Below are 21516 nucleotides of genomic sequence, written 5' to 3' on the forward strand. Positions count from 1 at the left end.
ATGAGAACATGTGTAAATACTTAACACTCATGCATTGCTTTGTTTTGGAGTGGATTTACACTTGATACAGCATGATTCCTGACTTTCTTCTTTTAGAGCCTCTTCTGCACTTGTCTAGCGTAATACCTGTTGGGCCTTTGCTGTCTGTCTCGTTTCTCCAGCAATGCCCACACAGTCCCTCTGAGTCACACTCCCAATACAGCAGCTTTACAGAGAGGATTTTTGTTGCTGTTTTGTGGAGTTTTTTAGACCATTCTTGGTGACCCACACCATTTCTCCCCATGCCTGCCTGTCATAGGCAGCACTCCCTGCAAGGCTGCAGGCAGGTGGGCTCTTTCCCTGCTACTGCTGGTGACTGCCAAGCCTAGATGTTCAAAAAAAGAGAGAAAGGAGAGAGAGAAGGAAAGGAGGAGGGAGAGAAATAATGAGAGAAGGAGAGAGAGAAAGGAAAGAAGGAAAGAAAGGAGAGAGAGAGAGAGAAGGGGAGAGAGAAGAGAAGAGAGAGAGAGAGAGAGAGAAGGAGAGAAAGAGACAATGGTCTGCACACAAATGAGTTTATTTCATTAAATTTTATTTTTAAGAGAAAGCCCCGACCCTTCATGCTCTGCCCATGCACAGGCCGAGCCGCAGCGCTGCACCTTCCTGAGGGCCAGCTGGGCCGGCGGGCTCGGGCCTCAGGACCCCCGGGGCACTGCGGGGGTCGTTCCGCCGGCTGGAGCCTGATCCCAGAGGCACCCCAAGGTTCCCGAGGACACCCCGAACGGCCTCAAAGCCTCAAGGCCCCGCTGCGGGCGCCGAGGCGGGGCCGGGGCGGGCGGAGGTTGGTGTCCAAGGAGACCGAGCGCACGCCGAGCCCGCCCGCTGCCCGCCCTCCTTCCCGCCGGGCCGCCGCCGCCATGATGATGCTGGGCCGTGGCCTGGACGCCAGGTAACGGCGGCGTGAGGGGAGGCAGGGGGCGGCTCTGGGGTTCCTGTGGCGAGGAGGAGGAGGAGGAGGAGGAGAAGGAGAAGGAGGAGAAGGCCTGGCTGGGCCTAAGCGGGCGGATCCCGGTGCCAGGGTGCGGGACTGGGGGTCCGTGGGGCCGGCCCGATCCCCCAAACGGCAAGAGGGGGTCGGCTTCTGCCGTGCTGCCCTCAGTCGCCTCCCGGAGCCCTGGTCGCTGGGGTTCAGGTCGGAGGACTGAATAATTTGGAGATTTTTGTCTTAGTGTGAAAGAACAAGCCCTCTTCTGAGCGGTCTGTTAGACTGCTTGCTCTGAAATAACATAACTGGGTCTTTGCCTGTAGCAGAACTTTTTTCTGATTTTTTTTTTCCTGAAGAATTCCTGAGGAATGGTGTTCGTTTGACTGCATTGTTAAGTCTTAAAGTATTACATTTCTTCCCATTCTTCTGATTTTCATGCGTTGCGATACAAAGATTCTGTAATACCTTTACTGATTTCCCTTCTGTTGCCTGATTTCTCCAACCACTGACTTGTTTCTGTAGATTACAGACACTTGCAGGAAGCTATCTAATCCTGTCTTCTTTGAGACCTGCAGATGTTGGCACTGTTATGTTAGTAATTAACTCTGACGGTAATGATGAGCTTTTGCTAAACCACAATATGAAGACTTCTGAGGTGATTTTTGTGATTTGTGTTTTCCCCTATTGGATCTTTAAGTATAAATCCTACTTTGTTGTTGCTGTTACTTACATAAGCGCATGCTACATTAGACTGTTAGGATGTTATCTTTTTAAAAGTAGGTTTGTTTTACACTAAAATGAGATGTTCAAATCACTTACAAATTATTCACAATGTAATTATACAGTTTTTATGATGTATGTGTTGTAAACATTTTTCCCCTTCTAATTTTTCATTTTCTTTGGTATCTAGGGACAATCAGACTAGACAAATACAAGATGCCGTTTCAAATGTGGAAAAACATTTTGGTGAATTGTGCCAAATATTTGCTGGATATGTACGTAAAACTGCCAGACTACGAGACAAAGCAGATCTTCTAGTAAATGAAATATATGCATATGCAGCCACAGAGACACCAAACTTAAAAGTTGGACTGAAAAACTTTGCAGATGAATTTTCCAGACTTCAGGATTATCGCCAGGCAGAGGTACAAAATTAAAGCTGTACATGTTGTGTTTGCCATCTGAACTTTTCAGTTACTTATCTGTGATTAAAAGGGGTAAAATACACTCTGTAATCTTAAGAGAAGCATGGAAGAAACCACTTTCAAATATATCAGTGGTAGAGCAGGATAGGTTGCCAAATAATTCGTAGTTTGCTCTGCTAATAACTTTAGTGAAAACTGCCTGCAATTAATCCTGTTGAAGTCAGTGAAAGTATGCACATGAATGCTCAGAGTTTGAGACAGGGCAAGCCTTTTATCAGTCTCACATTCTGGATTACAATTTACGGTTAATAAAGTGTTTTGGTTTTAGTTTTCGTGACTTGAGTTGTGTAGCAACATTTTCCTTTTGCTGAATCTGTTATCAGAAGCTGTGTGGAAGAGAATCCTTCACAGGGCACTCTGAGAGCCAGTTTCAGGTGCTGTCAGGGACCATGGTCAATTTCTGTGAGGTTGCATTTCAACACTTGAAGCACAAACTTGATGTGGATGTGTGTCAACAGGACCATTCATAGCTTTGAGAAGCTAAGAAGCATTATAATTATGTATACAAAAGGAAAAGAAACTGAAGTGTTTGACATTCTTGATGTTTTCACTTTTTTTTCAAAAAAGGAAACAGTCCAACTCTTTCTATATTAACAAAGATTAATTAAGACTTGTAAATTAAGTTAATCTATGAACTATCTAGTCTACTAAAGAGAACATTTTTAGAAAATAACCATATGTCTTTTACAATGTACTTAGGGATGGATTCTTAGGAAGTAATATGAAATCCAAGGATGTGGATAGTGTGAGTTTTTTGTTGTTTTTTTCATAAGCTTTTATGCTTCTGGCTCCAGCTGAGCCACAAGGAAGCCATTATGCTTTAATTGATATGATAGTAATTTATCCATCTATTAACAGGGTAAATTTATATTATGGCTGAGGATATATACAAAGTTATAAAGCATGATCTCATAATCTGTTTTCACCTTTAAATGATGACTGTAATTTCAGTCAATGTTAGGTACCCATGCAACAACTTGAGTTTGCATCTTTACATTTCTAAGTGTGTTTTTACAAACTGGTAGTTGGCCTAAATCCTCCTACCGTGCCTGTCCTCAAACCACCACCGCACTTCAAATGAAAAAAGGCAGAGGAAGCAAGGGAAATGAGAGCTTCTAGCCGTTAAATCAAGTTCTCATTTGCTCATGGAAACCAACTCAGTAATCTTTGTCCTGTTTCTTTTGTGCGTCACAGTAACGCTTTTCATATGTATTAACAATGTAAGAAAGAGAAAATCAGCTTCTAAGGATTATCCATTTCTGGTTTTCAGCTGCAGTGCTAGGTACGTAAATGCTGAGGCGTGAGATTCTTAAACAACAGGTGGAAGCATAAGTGAGACGGGCAGATTGTTTGGTATGTCTATGTCGTGTGCTTCATTTAAAGACTCTTCTGCTATTCCACTCTATCCCATTGGTAGTTTAAATTACATTGTTTGACAGTGCATAGGTAGAGTGGAGTAAAGGAGGAATGTTTGCACAGCCAACGTAGATTTTGGCTGACAACATTCCTAATAAGTCTAGTGACTAGTAAATGAACCACCTCCTGTTTCTGCATATCAAACAATGCAGATGATTTTAGTGACCTTGTGTTTTCTTTTGTAGGTTGACAGGCTTGAAGCCAAAGTTGTTGAACCTCTGAAAAGTTATGGGACCATAGTGAAACTTAAAAGGGTAGGTTGAACGTGTGTTTTCTCTCAAAGTACACTGTTGTGCTCCGGCCACTCAGTTCAAATTTCTACTTTGCAGTGGGGGAGTGGTTGTGATTTTTCATATTGCATTAACCAGTGTAAATAAAAAATTATATGAGGATACATCTGGATTGAAGCTGTATATGTGCTGGAGGAAAAAGCTTTGATGTGAGGTCAAGGATATTCAGATTATTGGAGCCCAAGCAAAAGCTTTGGGAAAAAAAAATATGGATAGTGTGAATGAAGCTTCCTGGATAGTGGAAATTCAGGTGGAAGATGTTTTCTTTATAAATATTGTCATTCTTTTTTTAAAATCGTACTATTTTTATTCATAGTTCCAAAAGATGGATTACATGTAACGCTTTTGGCCCATAGTCATCTGTATGCTGCCCTTGACAGCTTTTCTAACTTAGAATTGCATTCTACACTGAAGTCTGTTACGTAGAAGACTCCTTTTGAAACTGAATAAATAATAAAAATAGAAAATAGGTAGTGGCGTGAATCTTGTCGCCATCCTGCGGAGTCATCGGGATGACCTGAAGATACAAAAATAAGTGAATTCTCTTTATTATATTCTGGAAGTAGTGTATGTAGCCACAAAATGGCTGCAAAGTTCTTTCCTCTGGGAAGGACAGCTAGTTTTCCTTGAACAAGCAAATTTTCGTAAGCAGATACTAGCTTATGGGATGAAAGCAAGTTCCCTGTAATATTTGTATACTAGGTATATTACGTAGAGGTTGCCTTCATCCTGCAAACAATCTCTAATTGACATGTATGTCTTTATCATAGTCTCTATAAATAGAAAAGTAAAAGGATCAACTTTTGATGGCATTTTACATACAGAAATCCTAGTGTGCTCGTCATATTTAATCTGAGCACACTGTGGCATTGCATCTCAAACTGTAGTATTTTTCCTGTTTTCGTTCTTTTTTGTATGGTGAAGAAGTGAGCACAGTGTTTGCTTCGCTGCCTAGCTATCCAGCTTGGTTGGTAGAGAAGCAGTTGTGAAGGATACTTCCCGCACTTGCGCGGAACCGCTTGTGGTCTGTAGGAAAGCTGTAGACTATAGGGTCTGGATTGTAGAACGTAATATCTTAATAGTCACTCTGAGACCCAGTTGGAGAGACCTAGAACTTGGGCCCGAGTATTCTGTACATCGTAAATACTGCCAGTGGGAGACAAGTTCCATGTGATGAGGGCTAACGAGACCTGCAGAACGCCACAGGGGTGCTTGTTGCATTGGAAGCAGTGAAATCGTGCCCTCAGGTGTCCTGCATTGCCACTGGTAGCCTGTAAATGCTGAGGACAGCACCAACTGAAGCCAGGTCATGCCTTGGAACAATGAGTGGCATTTCCTGTTGTCTTTGCCATTTGGAACGCTAGAAAGTATTACATGATGTTTGTCTTAGCTACAGTGAGGAGTCCAAGAGCATTCCTGAGCTGTAAGTGGGGTTAACAATTACAACAACACACCTTTGAACTAAGAGAGACTTTCCTAAAGATGTAGGCCATGCTTTTTTTTTTTTTTCCTGCCCATTACTATAAACTTTGGTTAAAACCTCAGCTGGCTGGTCTTTTATCATCCAACAGTTGGATGTTTTTAGTGACAAAAGGAAGTTTTGTTACATAAAACTAGCACAGGGTGCTAGCTGCAGGACTGCTTTACATTCACTGCTCAAGTAAACCAGGTACAACAAATCATTGTGGCACTTTTTACAAAGGGGATGTTCTTGCTGGATCTGTTCCATGGTATACACAAACTGCTTTCATGCTGTATCTAAAAAGAAGTGTTGCTGTTTCCTGAGGTGCTATTTGCTTTAAAGAGGTCCAGGTCAATCAGAATGCATTTATCCTTTATCTGCTAAAGCAGTAAAATTGTTTGAATCGTATGTTTATGCGTTTATTACGTTGAGTATCTCTTTGGGGAAGGTTTTGGCAGCCTCAGTGGAAGCAAGTGTAGTATTCTTGGCCTGTAATACAGCTTCAGTATAGGATTTTAGGATTTGTTTCTGTTTCGTTGTTCTACACATCAATCTTCATTTTCTGCTTTTTGGCAATTCTGTTCCTGGTTCCTTTTCTCTGTGTAAAACAGGACATCATAAAATCAAGGTGATCCACCTGCAGAAGGAAGGACTGGTTTGCTTTAATAACCTCAGTGACTAAAGCAGGTAACAGTACAGTGGCGAGGATCTGCCAGCTCATCATCTGGTGGCTGTAGCTGTACTTCTGTATGGTTTGAAATGAGATGGCTGAACAGAGTTCTTCGATGTGACTTAAATGCATAGTTTAAAGCCAGTGGAACTATGAGCAATTTAATATTCTCTGTATCTAACCCTTATTTCCCTGGCAATTACATTCCATCCCATTTCTCCTTGGATGTAATTAAAGCATGTTTTCCAAAAGCACATCCAGTCTTGGTCTGAAGACACTGGAGGAGTCCACTGTTTGTGGTATTACCACTGTTTGTGGTATTTAGCTAGTGGTTCCTTGATGTTTGTGGTGTTTTGTTTTAAATGAAGGATTTCTCATAATCTTTGGTGTTTATGTTCCACTAAGATTAAAGAGCTCTATGATACCTTATTTTCTTCTGGGTGAAGGTATTTAGATGCTAGTAAAACCATTTTTTCATTCTTTTCAGTTAGCTAAATATCTCAACTCCTAATCCTTTCACCATGATGACATCTTCCCTAGCTTTTGAATATTTCTATGGCTCTTTCTGCACCCTTTTCAATTTTCCTACATCCAGGATAAAATATGTATGTAACTGTGCCCTACTTTTGTACATCCAAAATATCTGTAAAGCTGCACCACAGTAGCACCACATCTTTGTCAGTCTCTGGCAAGCACAGAGAAGCATATTTGGTAGCTGTTGTTGCTGCAAAGAACAGAAGTAGAGAAGGGAACAGTGCAGTCCTGTAGGCATTTCCAAAGCTACTATGTGCTAGAAAAAAATACTGAATTTTATAATGGTAACTAATGGTTTCGTCACCATTCTCAAGTCCACTTTGGAGCGAGGTCAGAGCCCTTTGAGCCAAGTGTTAATTCGGAGTGGCTGTTGTAAATGGGCTGAGGCAGTTGGTGCTGGTAATGGGGTCCACTCGTTACGTAACACCAAGCATTCAGCTGTGACTATTAGATACAAAACAGCTGTGTTCTGTGGCAAAAATATACTTTTTTTTTTTGCCTGTTCTCTTTCTGTACCTTTAATTTGAAATGTAGACCTTTAAAAATATATTTATTATTGCTGTTCTTGCAGCTGCATGGCTTTCATAAAGGAGAAAGCCCTCTCCAGCAGTCTTTCAGATGACCCAAAAGGTGCTGTAACTTCCTTTTTGCAAGAAGAGAAGCAAAATTAGTTTTGATAGTCTAAAGTTGTGGTTGTGTTTTATTACCACAGACCAGCTCTGTGTCCCTAAAGTCAAAGCAAAATAACAGTCCTATACATGAGGACATATGAACAGGCAGGAAGGACAGAAACTAAGAAGAAACTCCTTATTGTGATGCTGACCTCAGTGCAGACTCGTTGTTGAAGAAACACACAGCACTTCGAAACTTGGCAGGCTTGTGTTTGTCATTGACATCTGTGATCTGGTCACAGGATCCCAGAACTTTGGAAGAGAGACGTTCCTGGTTGCAGGTCTTTCCAGGCCAGGAGAAGGAGATCTGCAACCATGATAAAATTCTGGAATCCCAGGAAGGAGCACAGACAACTTCCTGAGATGATAGTTTTAAGAGCATTAGGACACTTCAATCTACTCCATTCCAGAGTTATAGATGAATGGGAAGAGTTCTTTTTAGAGGGACTGATGGCCTGAAATGTCCATCCACTGGCTGCCTCGGGTAGATTTGGTTAAACTGATTCCTCTGGGTTGTCTGCTTGTCGTAAGGTACTGCTCCTTTAAATTAGGGTCATCAAAATTAGTGACATCTCTCCTACCGGGGCAATGGAAGGATGCATATCTGACTGAAAATTGTAGTTTCCATGTATGCCACACTGCAAAACAGAGTTTTATAGCATGAACAAGAACTTGAAAGCTGTATATAAGCATTCTGAAATCATCATATAGCCTGTTTCTCCCTCAGAAATGAAGAGCGGAAACCTTTATCAGCAGTGTGTTTCTATATCAATAAGTTTCTTCTCCAGCCACATCATTACTTGGATGTATTTTGTTCCACATGTATTTAAACACCTTGCTCGCTGCATATGTAACTGCTTCAGCCATGGATTTTCTATGGTATCTTAAGCTCTTTGTAGAAGTTTTCTGTTCTTCATAATTTCTTCTTTGTATTGACTGCTGGTTTTTTTTTTTTCCTTACCGATTTGTTAGATGTTGCTTTTTAGTTCTAGATGCCAACTTTATTCCATTGCTGAACTAGAATAGCCCTGTCTTCTTACACCTTTGGGGGCCTCAGCTTGTGACTGTCTACTGTACTTTTCCTGAAAAGCTGCAAAATTCTTTCTTCACTTTTTAAATTGTAGTGTGTTCTACAGAGAGTTATGCAAGGCGCTAAACTCTCTTGGTCTCCGCTGCCTTATCTTTTAGGGGATCATTTAAGGGTAAGATCAGTAAAATCTGGTTTTGTTTAAAGCAGATGTTTTGTTCATGTTTTCTAGGCAATCCCTGTATGACGAAAAATGCATTTCATATGTTTGAAATAGAAAATGTAAGAAAATATCTAAACCATTTTATTTCCAGGATGATCTTAAAGCAACTTTAACAGCAAAGAATCGAGAAGCCAAGCAGTTATCTCAACTGGAAAAGACACGTCAGCGGAACCCGTCAGATCGACACATTATTGTATCCTGCACTTCTAGTGACTATAAGAAATATTTCTAAAATGTTACAGCAATTGTATTTAGAAAGCAGTAGAAAATTGCTTTTTCAGAGGGACTATTTAAATAATTTTACAGGACTATGTTGATTTTGAATCCAAGTAACTTTTCTTAAACTTTGTGATAATGAGGTATAGCTTTTAATAGCTGCTTTGTTACACAATCCCTTTTTGACTGAAAAGAAACTGTGAAGTATTTGATACGTTTATTCCGGAGAGGTAGGCATAGATTCCATCTAAGATATTGGCAGGTTTTGAAAGTAAGTGGAATCGGACACTCTTTTTTAACTTCTGTGGATTTTTATTTTTATATTTACATTTGCCCTTTTGGTGGTTGTGCTTCCTTGTACCTAGACAGGGTGTGAATTTGTGTGATGGGAAAAGCTGTAATTCTGCTAGTAGAATACTCTACCAGACTACTCTTCCTCTGAAGAGACCAGTGACCCTCCCCAGTATATTATTCTGTATCACAGAGGGAAAAATTAAGCCTCTACAAAATTTTCATTAAAATGTCATTGAAGTTTTAAATTCTGAGTCAGTCAGATTCTAGGGAATGACAGAATAAAGGTCTTTGGGGCAATCCTGGTTCAGTCCCTTGGTGCCTCTATATTATGATACAGCATTTAAGTTCATGACCATGTGCTGTTTATTTTTTCTTACACCCCGAGCATTGGACTCAGGATTGCATAGTGAAGCAGTGCTATTCTTTGCAGGATTTCATCACCTTTATTTCAGAAATGATGATCTTTCTAGCGAGTGGGGCATGGGACAGCAGAAAAAGAGAAATGATTGTGATGGTCAAACGCCACCCAGGAGAATTGCATTCTGTTTTTCCCTCTGCCAAAGAATTTCTATTTATTACTAATCAAATTAGTTAAATCAAGTGATTTCTCTGCCACAATCACTTCTCAATCATTTCTCTGCCACACTGCCCAGCTCCTATCTAACGCAATATCTAATATTGCACCAGCTTAGATCCAGTCCCTGCCCCTGTTCCCAAAGAGGGAACATACAATTCGAGTGTGACTGGAATAGGTTTGTGTGCTTTTGGGGATGTTTGCAGGCCACCTTTTAGATCTGTGAGGCTTCACCACGTTCACTGATGATAGCACAGGTGTTAGGCTCCAGCAGTGGTTCTGTTCTTCATGCGCAATGATGATATTCCAGTAGCTAACAGCTTCGGCCACAGATAGCAAAGGATCTGTTCTCACTTCCAGATTTCAAGCCTGTCTTAAAAAGCATAGGGGTAGTACAGCTTTGTAAAGTAAACCTTGTCAGATGTGTATGTCTATATTTTAATATAAAAATGATTTTTTAAAATCAGATTTTTTTTTCTGAAATGGTCTACCTAGGTTGTTTGAATTAAAAAAAAAAAAAAAAGTAAATAACCAAAATGTCAGTCCAAGACAAACAGCTGCCCTGTTTATACAAAAGCCATAACAAATTGTATGACTTGTAACAGGAGGCTTCAGACAACATAATAGTAACATCCTCCAAGTATACAGAAGTTTCAAATACCTCAGGTAAATACTTCAGAATATATAACAATTGCAAGTAGAAACAGCTACTTTTATGAATATTGATAATTTTGCCATTTGTTTCCTTTACTAATATTTCCAGTCACAGGTGAGTGCTTCAGAAGAGAAAATACTAAACTGCTGCTGTGCAAACTATGCAGGTTCTGCAAGTTCAAACATTTCACTCTACAACAAACAAAATTCCTTTCCCAAATCATCTGCGCGCATCTGGCCACTCTATTTAAGATGGATCAAGAAGATACATTTGATTATCATAGAAATAACATACTGTGTTTGCATATGTAATGGCTGCTTATGCATAGCAGCTGCCTTCCTTTACTGAGAGTGAGTGATTGTAGTAATTGAGAAAACACAAAATGTCGTCTCTTACTCTATTTCCCTCCTGTGCTTTGGACAAAATCAAGGAAAGGAGATGAGCACGTGACCTGATGGAATACATACAATGCAATACTGTCCTGGGCTACATCAAAAGAAGCATGGCCAGCACGTCACGGGAGGGGATTCTCTGCTGTGATGTGACCCCAGCTGGAGCGCTGCGTTCAGCCCTGAGACCCCCAGCATAAGAAAGATGGGGACCTGTTAAAGCAGGTCCAGAGGAGGGCCACGAAGATGCTGAGAGGGCTGGAGCACCTCTCCTGTGAAGACAGGCTGAGGGAACTGGGGTTGTTCAGCCTGGCAGGCTCCAAGCAGACCTCATGCAGCCTTCCAGTACCTCAAGGGGGCCTACAGGAAAGCTGGGGAGGGACATTTTATCAGGAGGTGTAATGATAGGACAAGGGGGAAATGGTTTTAAACTAAAAAAGGGGAGATTTCTATTAGATATTAGGAAAAAATTCTTTACTCTGAGGGTGGTAAGGCACTGGAACAGGTTGCCCGGAGAAGTTGTGGTTGTTGAACACTCCCTGGAAGTGTTCAGGGCCAGGCTGGATGGGGCTTTGGGCAACCTGATCTCACAGGTGGCATCCCTGCCCATGGCAGGGGGGTGGGGCTGGAACTAGGAGGTTTTTAAGGTCCCAACCCAATCCATTTTATGATCGCTACCAATTTTATTTGCCAAGTAATGGTAGAATTGTGCGTATGCAGACTTTTGGTACTTGTTTCAGGTAGGTAAACCTGTAATAAGAGATTTGCAGATTTTAAAGAAAAAAGTGACAGAACATGCATGTGTTTTTGATACATTCGTAACAGTAAAACTAGATTGTGGGAACTGGGCCTGTGATGTCTATTTCCATGCTGTAGCACTCAATTAAAAAAAAAAAAAGTTCCTCCCAAGATACAGTGTTGGAGAAATGGGAAGAGTCCTCCATCTTGATGATAGGACACAAGTGGTTAATCCATATACCATTTCCAAATCCCTGGGCAGAATAGATTCCTGATGATACTCTCAGGAAAGTAAAGACTGTAAGTAAAGACTGTCTTGACTAGTCCATGATGTTTGACCAGTAATTTATGGAAAATAAAGTAATTTTAGACCCAAATGTTGCAGTTTAAGTGCAAGCTTTTAGATCTTTACATCATTTTTTTGTAATATTACACAGTTCTGAGACTTGAGATTACTTATCCAGAATAGTTTAAAATATCATTATTTAAATGGTACTGTGCATTTTATGAAGTTCACTTATATCTAATTAAAATACACATCCTAAATGCTTTTTGTAGTAGCACAGTAAGAGAAGCTGTATTTATGCATTAGTACTTGGCTTGTGTGATCTTTTTCAAATGCCCTGTTGAGTATATTTTTATAAAATAATTATATAAGTTACATTTTATATAAAATATTAAAAATATAAATTACACGAAACGCTTTTTGATCTAAAAATTACATTGGCTCTAGTCTACGGATTGAGATACTTATGGTAGAAGTGCATTTGTTCCAGCTGCTGCTTTACTGTCTAAAGACTGTATAAAACCTTAGACAAGGTTCAGTGTGTGGCACTGGAAAAGATCTGTTCTAGACACAACAGGTTGGTCTGCACTGAAAAATAAAGGGTAACACTGTCAGCTTTTCCAGCACTCTGCCCTGTGCATTCCTGCCTTCTCCCTTATTATTAGCTCTAAAAAATTATCTTTTTGTGAAGTGTAATCCCTTGTGGGTTTACCCATCTGGGCTAATTCCCTGAGCCCAGTCACTGTGTGGTCAGATCGTGTCTGGGCTGGATCTGCAGAATTAGCAGATAAGCATTTAGAAAATGGGTAGGGCAATGAGACTTTCCTGATTGCCTGGAGCTAGTCATTTCTCATGTTTCAGATCAAAACTGCAACACCATAGGAGACATCTTTATTAAGCTACAAACACATTTACAGACACAGTAATCCAGAAATGTAGTATTTTGAAAATCCAGATTCAAAGGTTTCAGAGCAATTATATAGCAAATGACTTTGTATCAAATACAGAACTAATTTCACCTTTGTGTTCCTTTACCAGGCTGAAAGTGAACTACAGAGAGCTTCACTGGACGCAACTCGAACAACCCGGCAGTTAGAGGAAACAATTGATAATTTTGAGAAACAGAAAATAAAGGACATAAAAGTAGGTCTGCTCACATTCCAGTATATAACATCACACTTCATCTTGCATAACGTTTATTATAGTTACTCTTTGGCAAGATTAAGCAACAGTTAGTATTAATTTATGCCTACATAAATACAAAGCTTGTGATATTGACTATTTTGTAATCCAAACATCCTGAGCTTTGCAATTTGAAAATCAGTTCATTATTTTTTACAGGTTCTTGAATTCCAAATTTTCTTATATTAGATGGTGTAGTATCTGCAGTTTCTGACAGTTGCTGTATTCTACTTCACTGGTAGCTGCATTTAGTAGTAGAATGATGTGTGGATTAATATCAGCAAAATTAACAGAAACAGTGATAAGTAAATAATATATTTTACATGCTAGAATTTGTGTAGATTGCTGCAGTGCAGAAACCACCAAATGCTTAGTGACAACAAATAATCAAAGCTTTCATTTCTTTCTTTATCTCAAACGTGAAGTGGCTCAAGTCCCAAAAACTACAGTAATTGAAAAACATTTAAATTATGTGACCTCAAATTTAATTATAAAAATGAGATTTATTTTTTAATAAAAAACGATAAATAAATTGGAAGGAATGGTGAATGGGAATAGGAGAGATGGTTGAAGAAAAAAAAAAAAAACACCAAATCAGCCAGTATCTGATGTTAGATTAATACAAAAAAGATTGTGTGAGTTCTGAACATATCAATAAGAGCTTTTACATATATATATTTTATTACAAAAAACACATAATTATCTGTAAATTATAAGTATGTAAAAAGTTTACAGTTAATCTCTCCCCCATAAGTTAAAAAGATACTTATCAATACAGAAAAAGTCCCTGGCATTTCAAGTAGAATATACTCTATAGCATTAAGAAAACTTTGTTCTTATTTGTTTTTAGAACATATTTTCTGAGTTTATAACCATTGAAATGTTATTCCATGGGAAAGCTTTAGAGATTTATACTGCTGCCTACCAAAATATCCAAAATATTGATGAAAACGAAGATTTAGAGGTAAGAGTAATTTAAGATTTGCTTTTCAGTTTACTTACTACATAAAGACACTTCTCATACTTCGGTGGTATACATGTCCCATGCAACGTTATTCTTCAGGTTCCCAGAACAAACTTCTCATTTACACTAAGGCCTTTTTTGTATTTATCCAATAAAATAAAGGTCTACAGGTTTATAAACTCTGAGATTTTAGAAGCAGACAGGAACCACAGTGCTCATCTAATCTTTCTCACAACAATAGATAACAGAATTCTCCTAAATTAATTGCCATTCCAAGGTCAGCTAATCGCAGTACTTAAAGAACACCTCTGCAGTGAATCTTGCTGTAAAGATGGCACAGTACGACAGAATGTTACACTACTCTGATAAGATCATCTAAAGACTAATTACTCCATTAAAAATCTCTATCTTTCTGTTCTGAATTGTTTTCTTTTTTTAATCTTTCAGTCACTGTTTTTTATTAACGCTGTATGTCACGGCAATCTTGTACTGCTGTAGTTTCACAATTAAAAGGGCATGTGACGCCACTTCAAAAATATCCTTTAAGTCAGTATTTTACCTTTCACAGCCAGGTTACTGATCTCATTTTAGAGTTCTTGTTGATTTGACAAGATACACTTTCCATAAAAATACTGACTTAATATAATTCTGCTCTCCTCCTTCATGTTATTAATGAGGTCTTGCATGAATAGTCCTATTATTTTTAGTATCAGGCTGTTAGTCCTATGATTTACTCTTTTTGGTTGATGGAAAGAACTTGTCAGTATAATGGATACCACATTCTCCCCTGTGTTCTAAGGGTTTCCAAAATAGTTCTTGAGCTGCAGATCACTTGAACATTTCAGACAAAATTCCTGATATAGCTGTGACTGGCAGCGAGGATTTGCTTGTGAAGGGGGCAAGAGTTCATCTTCCCAAGAACTGGAGAGCCTGAGGGGAGCTGCCGGGGTTTATAGCTCTAGGTTAGCCTGAAACTCAGCTCCGTATTTTGATGGGAAACCATTGCAGTTTTCACTTGTAAATCCCCTCACATATCTGAGGAATGTTTACTTGGAGCACATAAATGTTTTGATAATGTCTTAGGTTGAGCAAGGATGTTATTTCAGCTAAAAGCAATCGCTCCAAACTACAACTGATGCATCTATCTAGAGCAGGGCTAATTGTCCAATGCTGCATTTTTGTTAGCTTCAGTCTTGGTGACGGTTAACTTGCAAGCTATATCATGGCACCAAAGTAACAGCTTTCTTCATTTGAACAGGTTTTTCGGAGTTCACTTTATCCACCAGACTATCAGTCTCGCTTAGACATAGTTCGTGCAAATTCAAAGTCCCCCTTGCAAAGAACTGGCTCCTTAAAATCTTCATTGAAGACAGTACAGGTAAGAAAGAAAAACTAAATGCCAGGTCGCTATATTAAAAGAATGTCTTAAGGGGAACCTTAGCTAATGTAAATGAGTCTGCTCTCTTCAGTGAATTCAGGACAAAGTTAGAATTCCAAAGGCATAAAGATAATATGATAATATTAAACTTTAAATAATGCAGCTTCTAATTATTTTTGAGGGGAAAAAAAAAACACCTTTTTAAGCAATGTTTTTCACTTTTGAAACTGCCATTTCCAGTGATACCATTTCTTTCATTAGACTGTGGCATCTTGTACAGCAAAGATGTAGGAGCTTCTTGGGAACAGAAGTGCTGTTCTTTAAGTAACGTTTGCACATTCTTAGTCACAGTATCTAGATCCCAACCTGTGGATTCTCTACCCCATGGTGACTCAGATTAGCGATACCTCCTAGAGCAAAGCAAAACAATGACCTACACACCTTTCTTTCCATGCTCTGAAAATTCAGAGCAGGTGAGGAAAAGGAAGATGATAAAAAATAGTGAAACAGCTGGAGGAAGAGTCACTGCTTTTGACCTAGCTGCCTTGCAAAAATCTTTGACTGTTGTTTGCAGCAGTAAGCTTACAGACATCAATTTTTTTATTGCAGCTTTAGTCATGTAACTAAGGTGATTCTTGGTAGTGTTTCAGTTACAGAGATGGCCATATGTAAAATGTACGCATCCCATCTTCCTTCTTTGGATGCATTGGTATTGTAACAGTAGAAAGTTTCTTCACTGTACACTGCATTACCCCTTCTCTGCTCTCGACACTTAAAGGATCATTACAGTTGAGTTACTCTGTTGATGAAAGTGTGTCATGCCATCTGAAAAGATAAAAGAATCCTGTATTTCAGGGCATGGAGACCAATTTTGGCTTTGATTAAGACGCCCTGCCTCTTTACCAAACAATCAAATTTCAAGTTTATATATTTTTTTTTCAGAAAATATTTAACCATTCATTTTCTGAAGACCAGAGAAAGCTGTCAGAAATCCGTTGCCACGTTCCTTGAGAATTCCCTGTAGTACCATAAAATTGTATCAGTGTTATAGAAGTATTTGTAATTACTTTGAGGTGCCACAGATAGCTGTATTTTGTGACTGTCTTCAGTGAATGTATGTGCACTCAGAGATGGTGTGGACTCCATTTTGACTAACTTGCAAGTTTCCTTTTTCTCCTAGACCTCTCTTTTAGCTATATATTTTAGGTGTTCATGTTCTCTTAACCTTTTACTGAAATAGCTGAGAGAAATGGTCTTGTAGACCTAGAGGGAAACTGCTGTACATTTCAAAATATTGTCATCTTACTGTGCTATATGCAACGTATCCACAGAGAGCAGAAGGGTGGAATGCCTTACTTAATGCAGTCACTAGAGGGCAGTAAAAAGATGCAGACGTCTTGTTCAGCACGCACACGCACACGTTGCCCTTTCTGATTCTGCAAATAGTCTGTTTGCACCAGAACCAGCACCTTGAATTACACTAGGGGCTGCAATCTCTGAAACTCACCAAACATTCACTAGCAAAAAACGCTGCTTTCAGCAGAGCCTTCGGGTGACTGGTTTTATCTTTCTGGGGATCTTTCATTCCCAAAGTTTTCATATTTATTTGATTTCATGCATCCTAACAATGTTTTACTGACTACATAAAGCAGTAGTTTGGAATTTTCAATTTAAAGCAGTATAAGTAGTACTGGTAAGCAGTCTGCAAAACCACACAGAGTAAGGCTGCGGGAAGGGGAGAAAAAACAACCTGTAGAGGGGAAAAAACACTGCAAATTAGATAGGATGAATTACATAATACAGTATTTGTCTTTCAGAGGATTTAGCACATGCCATCCAAATTAAATTTTCAGGTACTGGTATGTTCAAGCTTTATGGCAAAAATGACATGCATTTAAACTGCCTGTTTTTTTTATTTTCCTTACTCTGATCCATTTTGTTTCTTAGGTTAGCCACCAGCTTACCTCCATCAGTGAAAGTATTTAGTTTACTATTTATTTAATTACAGAGTGGTCAGAGATACTTGACTAGCGAGTAGAAAGAGCCTTAAACCCCAAATTAGCACCTCTTATTCCAGAAGAGTAGCACCTTTTATTCAGAAATATGATTTAAGCTCTTAAGAACTTCAGATGTTCTTAAATAGAGGAGGAAAAAAAAAGAGGGGGAAGGGAAAAAAAAAAAAAGGGAACTTGGAAGATGAGTCTGTTGAAATGAAGCTACCTTACCAGGCTCAATTTGCTGCACTCCTCTCTCTCGTATTCCAAATCAGTGTCATTGTCTCTATCTTCTTTCACAGAACAAATTGCTGCATTAGGCATTTACACTCAAGTTAACCCAGTTCCATCTAATGATTAACTCCATTTTCTGTTAAGTTCAAAAATTTACAACCAAGTATTTGCTTAAAGCTAAATCATGTATTTTGTGAGCATCATCACCACTAAGGATTCTTCTGCTTTCATTAGTTCACTAATTACAGTTTGCTTTATGCACACACCAAATTTTTTTGTTATATACATAGCTGTATAAATTAAGAGATCTCACAAGTCAGAATTTAATAACCAGCTTTTAAGAACCCTTAAAATCAGGGGTTGAAAATAAAAGGGCAAGTTTTGTCTTCAGTACTGAAGTTCGTATATGTAGCTGCATGTGAGAAAACTCAGGAAACATCAGAGCTGCAGATGCCCTCAAAGAATTGCTGAACCTAAAATCATTTTTGAAAAGCATTCCAGATGATTTAGATAGTTATCTTTCTTGAGTTTAATGTTCCTTTTTTTCAGAGGGGAAAAAAGGTATTCTACTTTAAATTGTAAATGTTCTATCTTCTATGAATAATCTCTCTTCAATAGGAATTAGAGCTCTCATTAGAAGAAAGTATTGATGGCAGAGCCTTTCAGATCAGATGAAAGCTTGCAAGCTGGCTTTTTTAATATATTTTTTAATATTTGATGAACCAAAAAAGGACTTAAGTTACCACTCTGAAGGGCAAGCACTGATGGTCAGGGAAACAAGTTCATATATGAACCAAGGCTTCTGGTAAAGTCTCTCTAATTTATTCTCAGGAACAGTTTAGAGCAGCATAGTGTTGAGCTTTTCATTTAACTGAAGAGGTTTGATGTCTTCGAGATACGATTATGCATTAACACTCACCTTCAACCTGCTGTCTAGGGAGCCAACCCAGCAAAAACCTAACGCCCTGTTGCTTTTCAACATTAATTCAATTACTACATAGCTTTCCCTGTCATATAATAGCTTTTAGAACTACAGGGATTTTTTGCTTTCCAGATTCATTTACTGTTTTTCTAGTTTGTGCTCTGTTACCTTTCTGTCGGCATGGTGCACTTTACCGTAAATTGCAGGATTAAGGGATAAAGACCACCACCACCAAACACACAACCTACAAGACTTGAAATGCCAACAGAGAAGTTTTCCCTCCAGGATGAAACACATACTTGATTTACTTTTGTTGAATTTTAATTTTAGATTTCCAACAGCACACCAAGGAAAGAGGAGGAGGAAGAGGAGGAAGATGACGACGAAGATGAGGAGGAGGAGGAGGAAGAATTTTAGATGCTACTAAGAGACGTAACAAAACTGTTCTGAATGTCTTTTTTCTCAACTGACTGGAAAACAGAAAAGACTTCCCTTTACCTAAAGGCTTTTATGTATTAATTATAATATTAAAAACTTCCCTGAGGTTGTATTTTTTTAAAATTCCAACAGGAGCAAGAATTGCTACTAATAGGAGTGTATTCTACAGACAACAACTGACCAGTTTCAAAGAAATGGAATTAAATTTGCTGCAAGTGAACAATTTCAGTAGCTAGAAAATGAAAAATGTAAATAGTATCCTGTATTAGATACGCATAGGTGCTATACTGCAGTCACATTTGCTTAAACTTACATGACAAGTGACATTGAAAAACTGCATGAAGCTGACAAGCAGTTATGAACATAAGGGTTTTGCTTGTTACTTTGCCAATATATTACCACATTCTCTAGCTACACGCCTCTTGGGTTTAGTAAATCCCCTAGTGGTACCTGTCCTAACTGGTTTTATCCATCCTAAAGTAACACTCCTGTTACATTTCATTCCGTTACACACCCTGGATTACAGAAAGCAGAGTGGGGCATATTGTTCTCTCATTATTTTCCTGAGACTTGTCTAAGATGACTTTTGATTCCTTTACACATACACAATGAAGCATTAAGGGCCTAGCCCAGGATCTTGTTTTAATACTGTATTGCTTTTTAATAAAAGTGCCTTCATACTAAAATTAGGTGATATTTTATATAGTTGACATTTATTATGAATTGATATTCTGTATATATAGTTTGTTTCCTGTGTTTCAGTTGATTCAGTTACCATTTCCATCCAACACACAAGAAATTACACATTTTGAGTGTAATTTCCAGATTTAGTATCTGCTAAATGTGTAAGATTTTCATTACTACAAAAAATGAACATTTTTAAAGGTTTTTAAGATGTTAAGCACATGTATAAAGCCAGAATTTAAACCTGTAACTGGGAACACAGTTTCAAGTACAAGTTACCAAGTACTCTCAGTTAAGGAAATAAACCATGAAATAACTTTTTTTAATATTGATGCTGTGTGTGTTCACTGATGCAAAGCATGCAACACGATTGTTTTGACAGGTGAGAAAGCAGGTATAGCCAAAAATTAACGTGAGGAAAACAGAAGTGAGAATGTCAGTATAGAGGGTTCTGGTTTAAACCCAGAAAATAGCTTTACAGCTGAATTACAGACTGTCATCATTTACCTACTGTTGACAAGGAGCAGAATTCTAATGACCAGAAATAGCAAACGACCAGAACTGGTAATGACCAGAATTTAGCAGAATGCTAGAATGTATCTAGGTAACTAATTCCCCTCTATTTCAGCAAGTAGGGTACTTAGATAGATATTGGTATCATCGCTGATCATCACCACTTTTCGCTTTCATATTGTCAAGTCATGTAGTCCATTTCCTAAACAGCTGGTTAATTCGATGCCTATATCAGTATGCTCTAGGTATGTGCAAATAGGAATTATTTCTGTACCATGTCGTGAAAAAGGGATTCTTAATAAGGAATGAAATAGTGTTCACGTCAACTCCCAACTAAAAGATCAATTATTAGGGTACAGAAAGGATTTTTTTTCCTGAGCAGCTTCTCTACCTCATAAAAAGTTTAAGACTTACAGAAAGGGAGAAATAACAGCGTTGGGCAACCTTTTTGTCCTGCATATATGTCTTAAGTTTGAATGTTGGACAGAAATTTTGTGAGCTAGAAACTAGGGACAAAAAAGCCAATACACGAGTTAATGTATGTTAAAACCAGAAGAATTCAGGATGTAGTTACAGAATGAAACATTACCTAAAGATACTTTAGCAAAGATTATTCTGATGGATTAAGTGCTTACTTCAAGACTGACAGTACTCCCTTTGTTCATGCACATTTTTGTCCCGACACCTAGATGATGCAGACTTGTATCAGCTCTTGTGAAGAGTTTTTTTTCCAGACTGTCATACGTTACGGCTTTCCTGAATGCCTCAAGCTGCTTCCTGTGTGATCACTATTACTAGTTTTTGAATCCAGAGACTGTTCTCCTTTAAATCATAACTTTTGGACAATGGTAGCAAAAGCAACTGCCAATTAAGCGTAACTAAGGCAACCAGATGGATTCCAGATCAACAGCACAAATTGCAGCGTTTCCTTTGTTGCTCTTTTACTGTATGCGTGGTGCTTAAAAAGGAAGAGCAACAATTCACGCCATGTAATTACAGGCTGCTGTCATTGATGTGTCCTTTACTCTGAAAACTGAGTGCCTCCAAAGCTTAAACATCTGAAGTATTTGTAGCAGGGAACGCTATCACCACACCATGCACTTGTACCAGCCTATTCAAGCAGAATCAGAATTGAATGCAAACTATATATACACGTCCCAATTAAAAATATTAACTGGAAAACAGGTAAAAATTAAGAATCAACTATCCTATTAACCTTATTAACTGATGTATTGGCATCCTTCCCTAATTTCCCTGTGCTTCAGATCTGTACATCCTTTGAAGCAGAGCTTTATGTAACTCACAAAAAAAATTAATCTGGTCTATCAATTAGACATTTCATAGATTAACCTAGAGCAGTCATAAACTCTCATCTATAATTTAAGATTAAGTAGCTACAGGGCAAACAAGCAACGCTTTAAAATGCCTTAATTATGATCTCTGCCATTATAAGCTTTGGGACCCTTTTCATGTATTCACTAGGGTAAAAGACAAATTTACCGTTCCCCAAATTAATTCCTTTTCAGCAGTTACTTGTCAGCAGTTACTCAAAATTTCTTGAGCAGATAATGCCATTGGAGTAGGCTTTTTCCA

At 38.5% G+C, this 21516-nt stretch overlaps 1 protein-coding gene across 1 annotated transcript; it reads left to right on the top strand.

Moving 5' to 3' along the window:
* Positions 1-584: 584 nt before the first annotated feature.
* CIBAR1 (CBY1 interacting BAR domain containing 1) lies at positions 585-19736 on the top strand. Its single transcript, XM_040546468.1, has 9 exons — positions 585-928; positions 1875-2109; positions 3771-3839; positions 8554-8655; positions 10310-10315; positions 12653-12757; positions 13647-13760; positions 15019-15138; positions 18619-19736. Exons 1-9 carry the CDS (start codon positions 600-602, stop codon positions 18703-18705), a joined length of 1167 nt encoding a protein of 388 aa, XP_040402402.1. The 5' UTR covers positions 585-599; the 3' UTR covers positions 18706-19736.
* The last annotated feature ends 1780 nt before the right edge of the window (positions 19737-21516 follow it).

This window comes from Cygnus olor, chromosome 2, assembly GCF_009769625.2.
Source record: "Cygnus olor isolate bCygOlo1 chromosome 2, bCygOlo1.pri.v2, whole genome shotgun sequence".
Classification (NCBI taxonomy): domain Eukaryota; kingdom Metazoa; phylum Chordata; class Aves; order Anseriformes; family Anatidae; genus Cygnus; species Cygnus olor.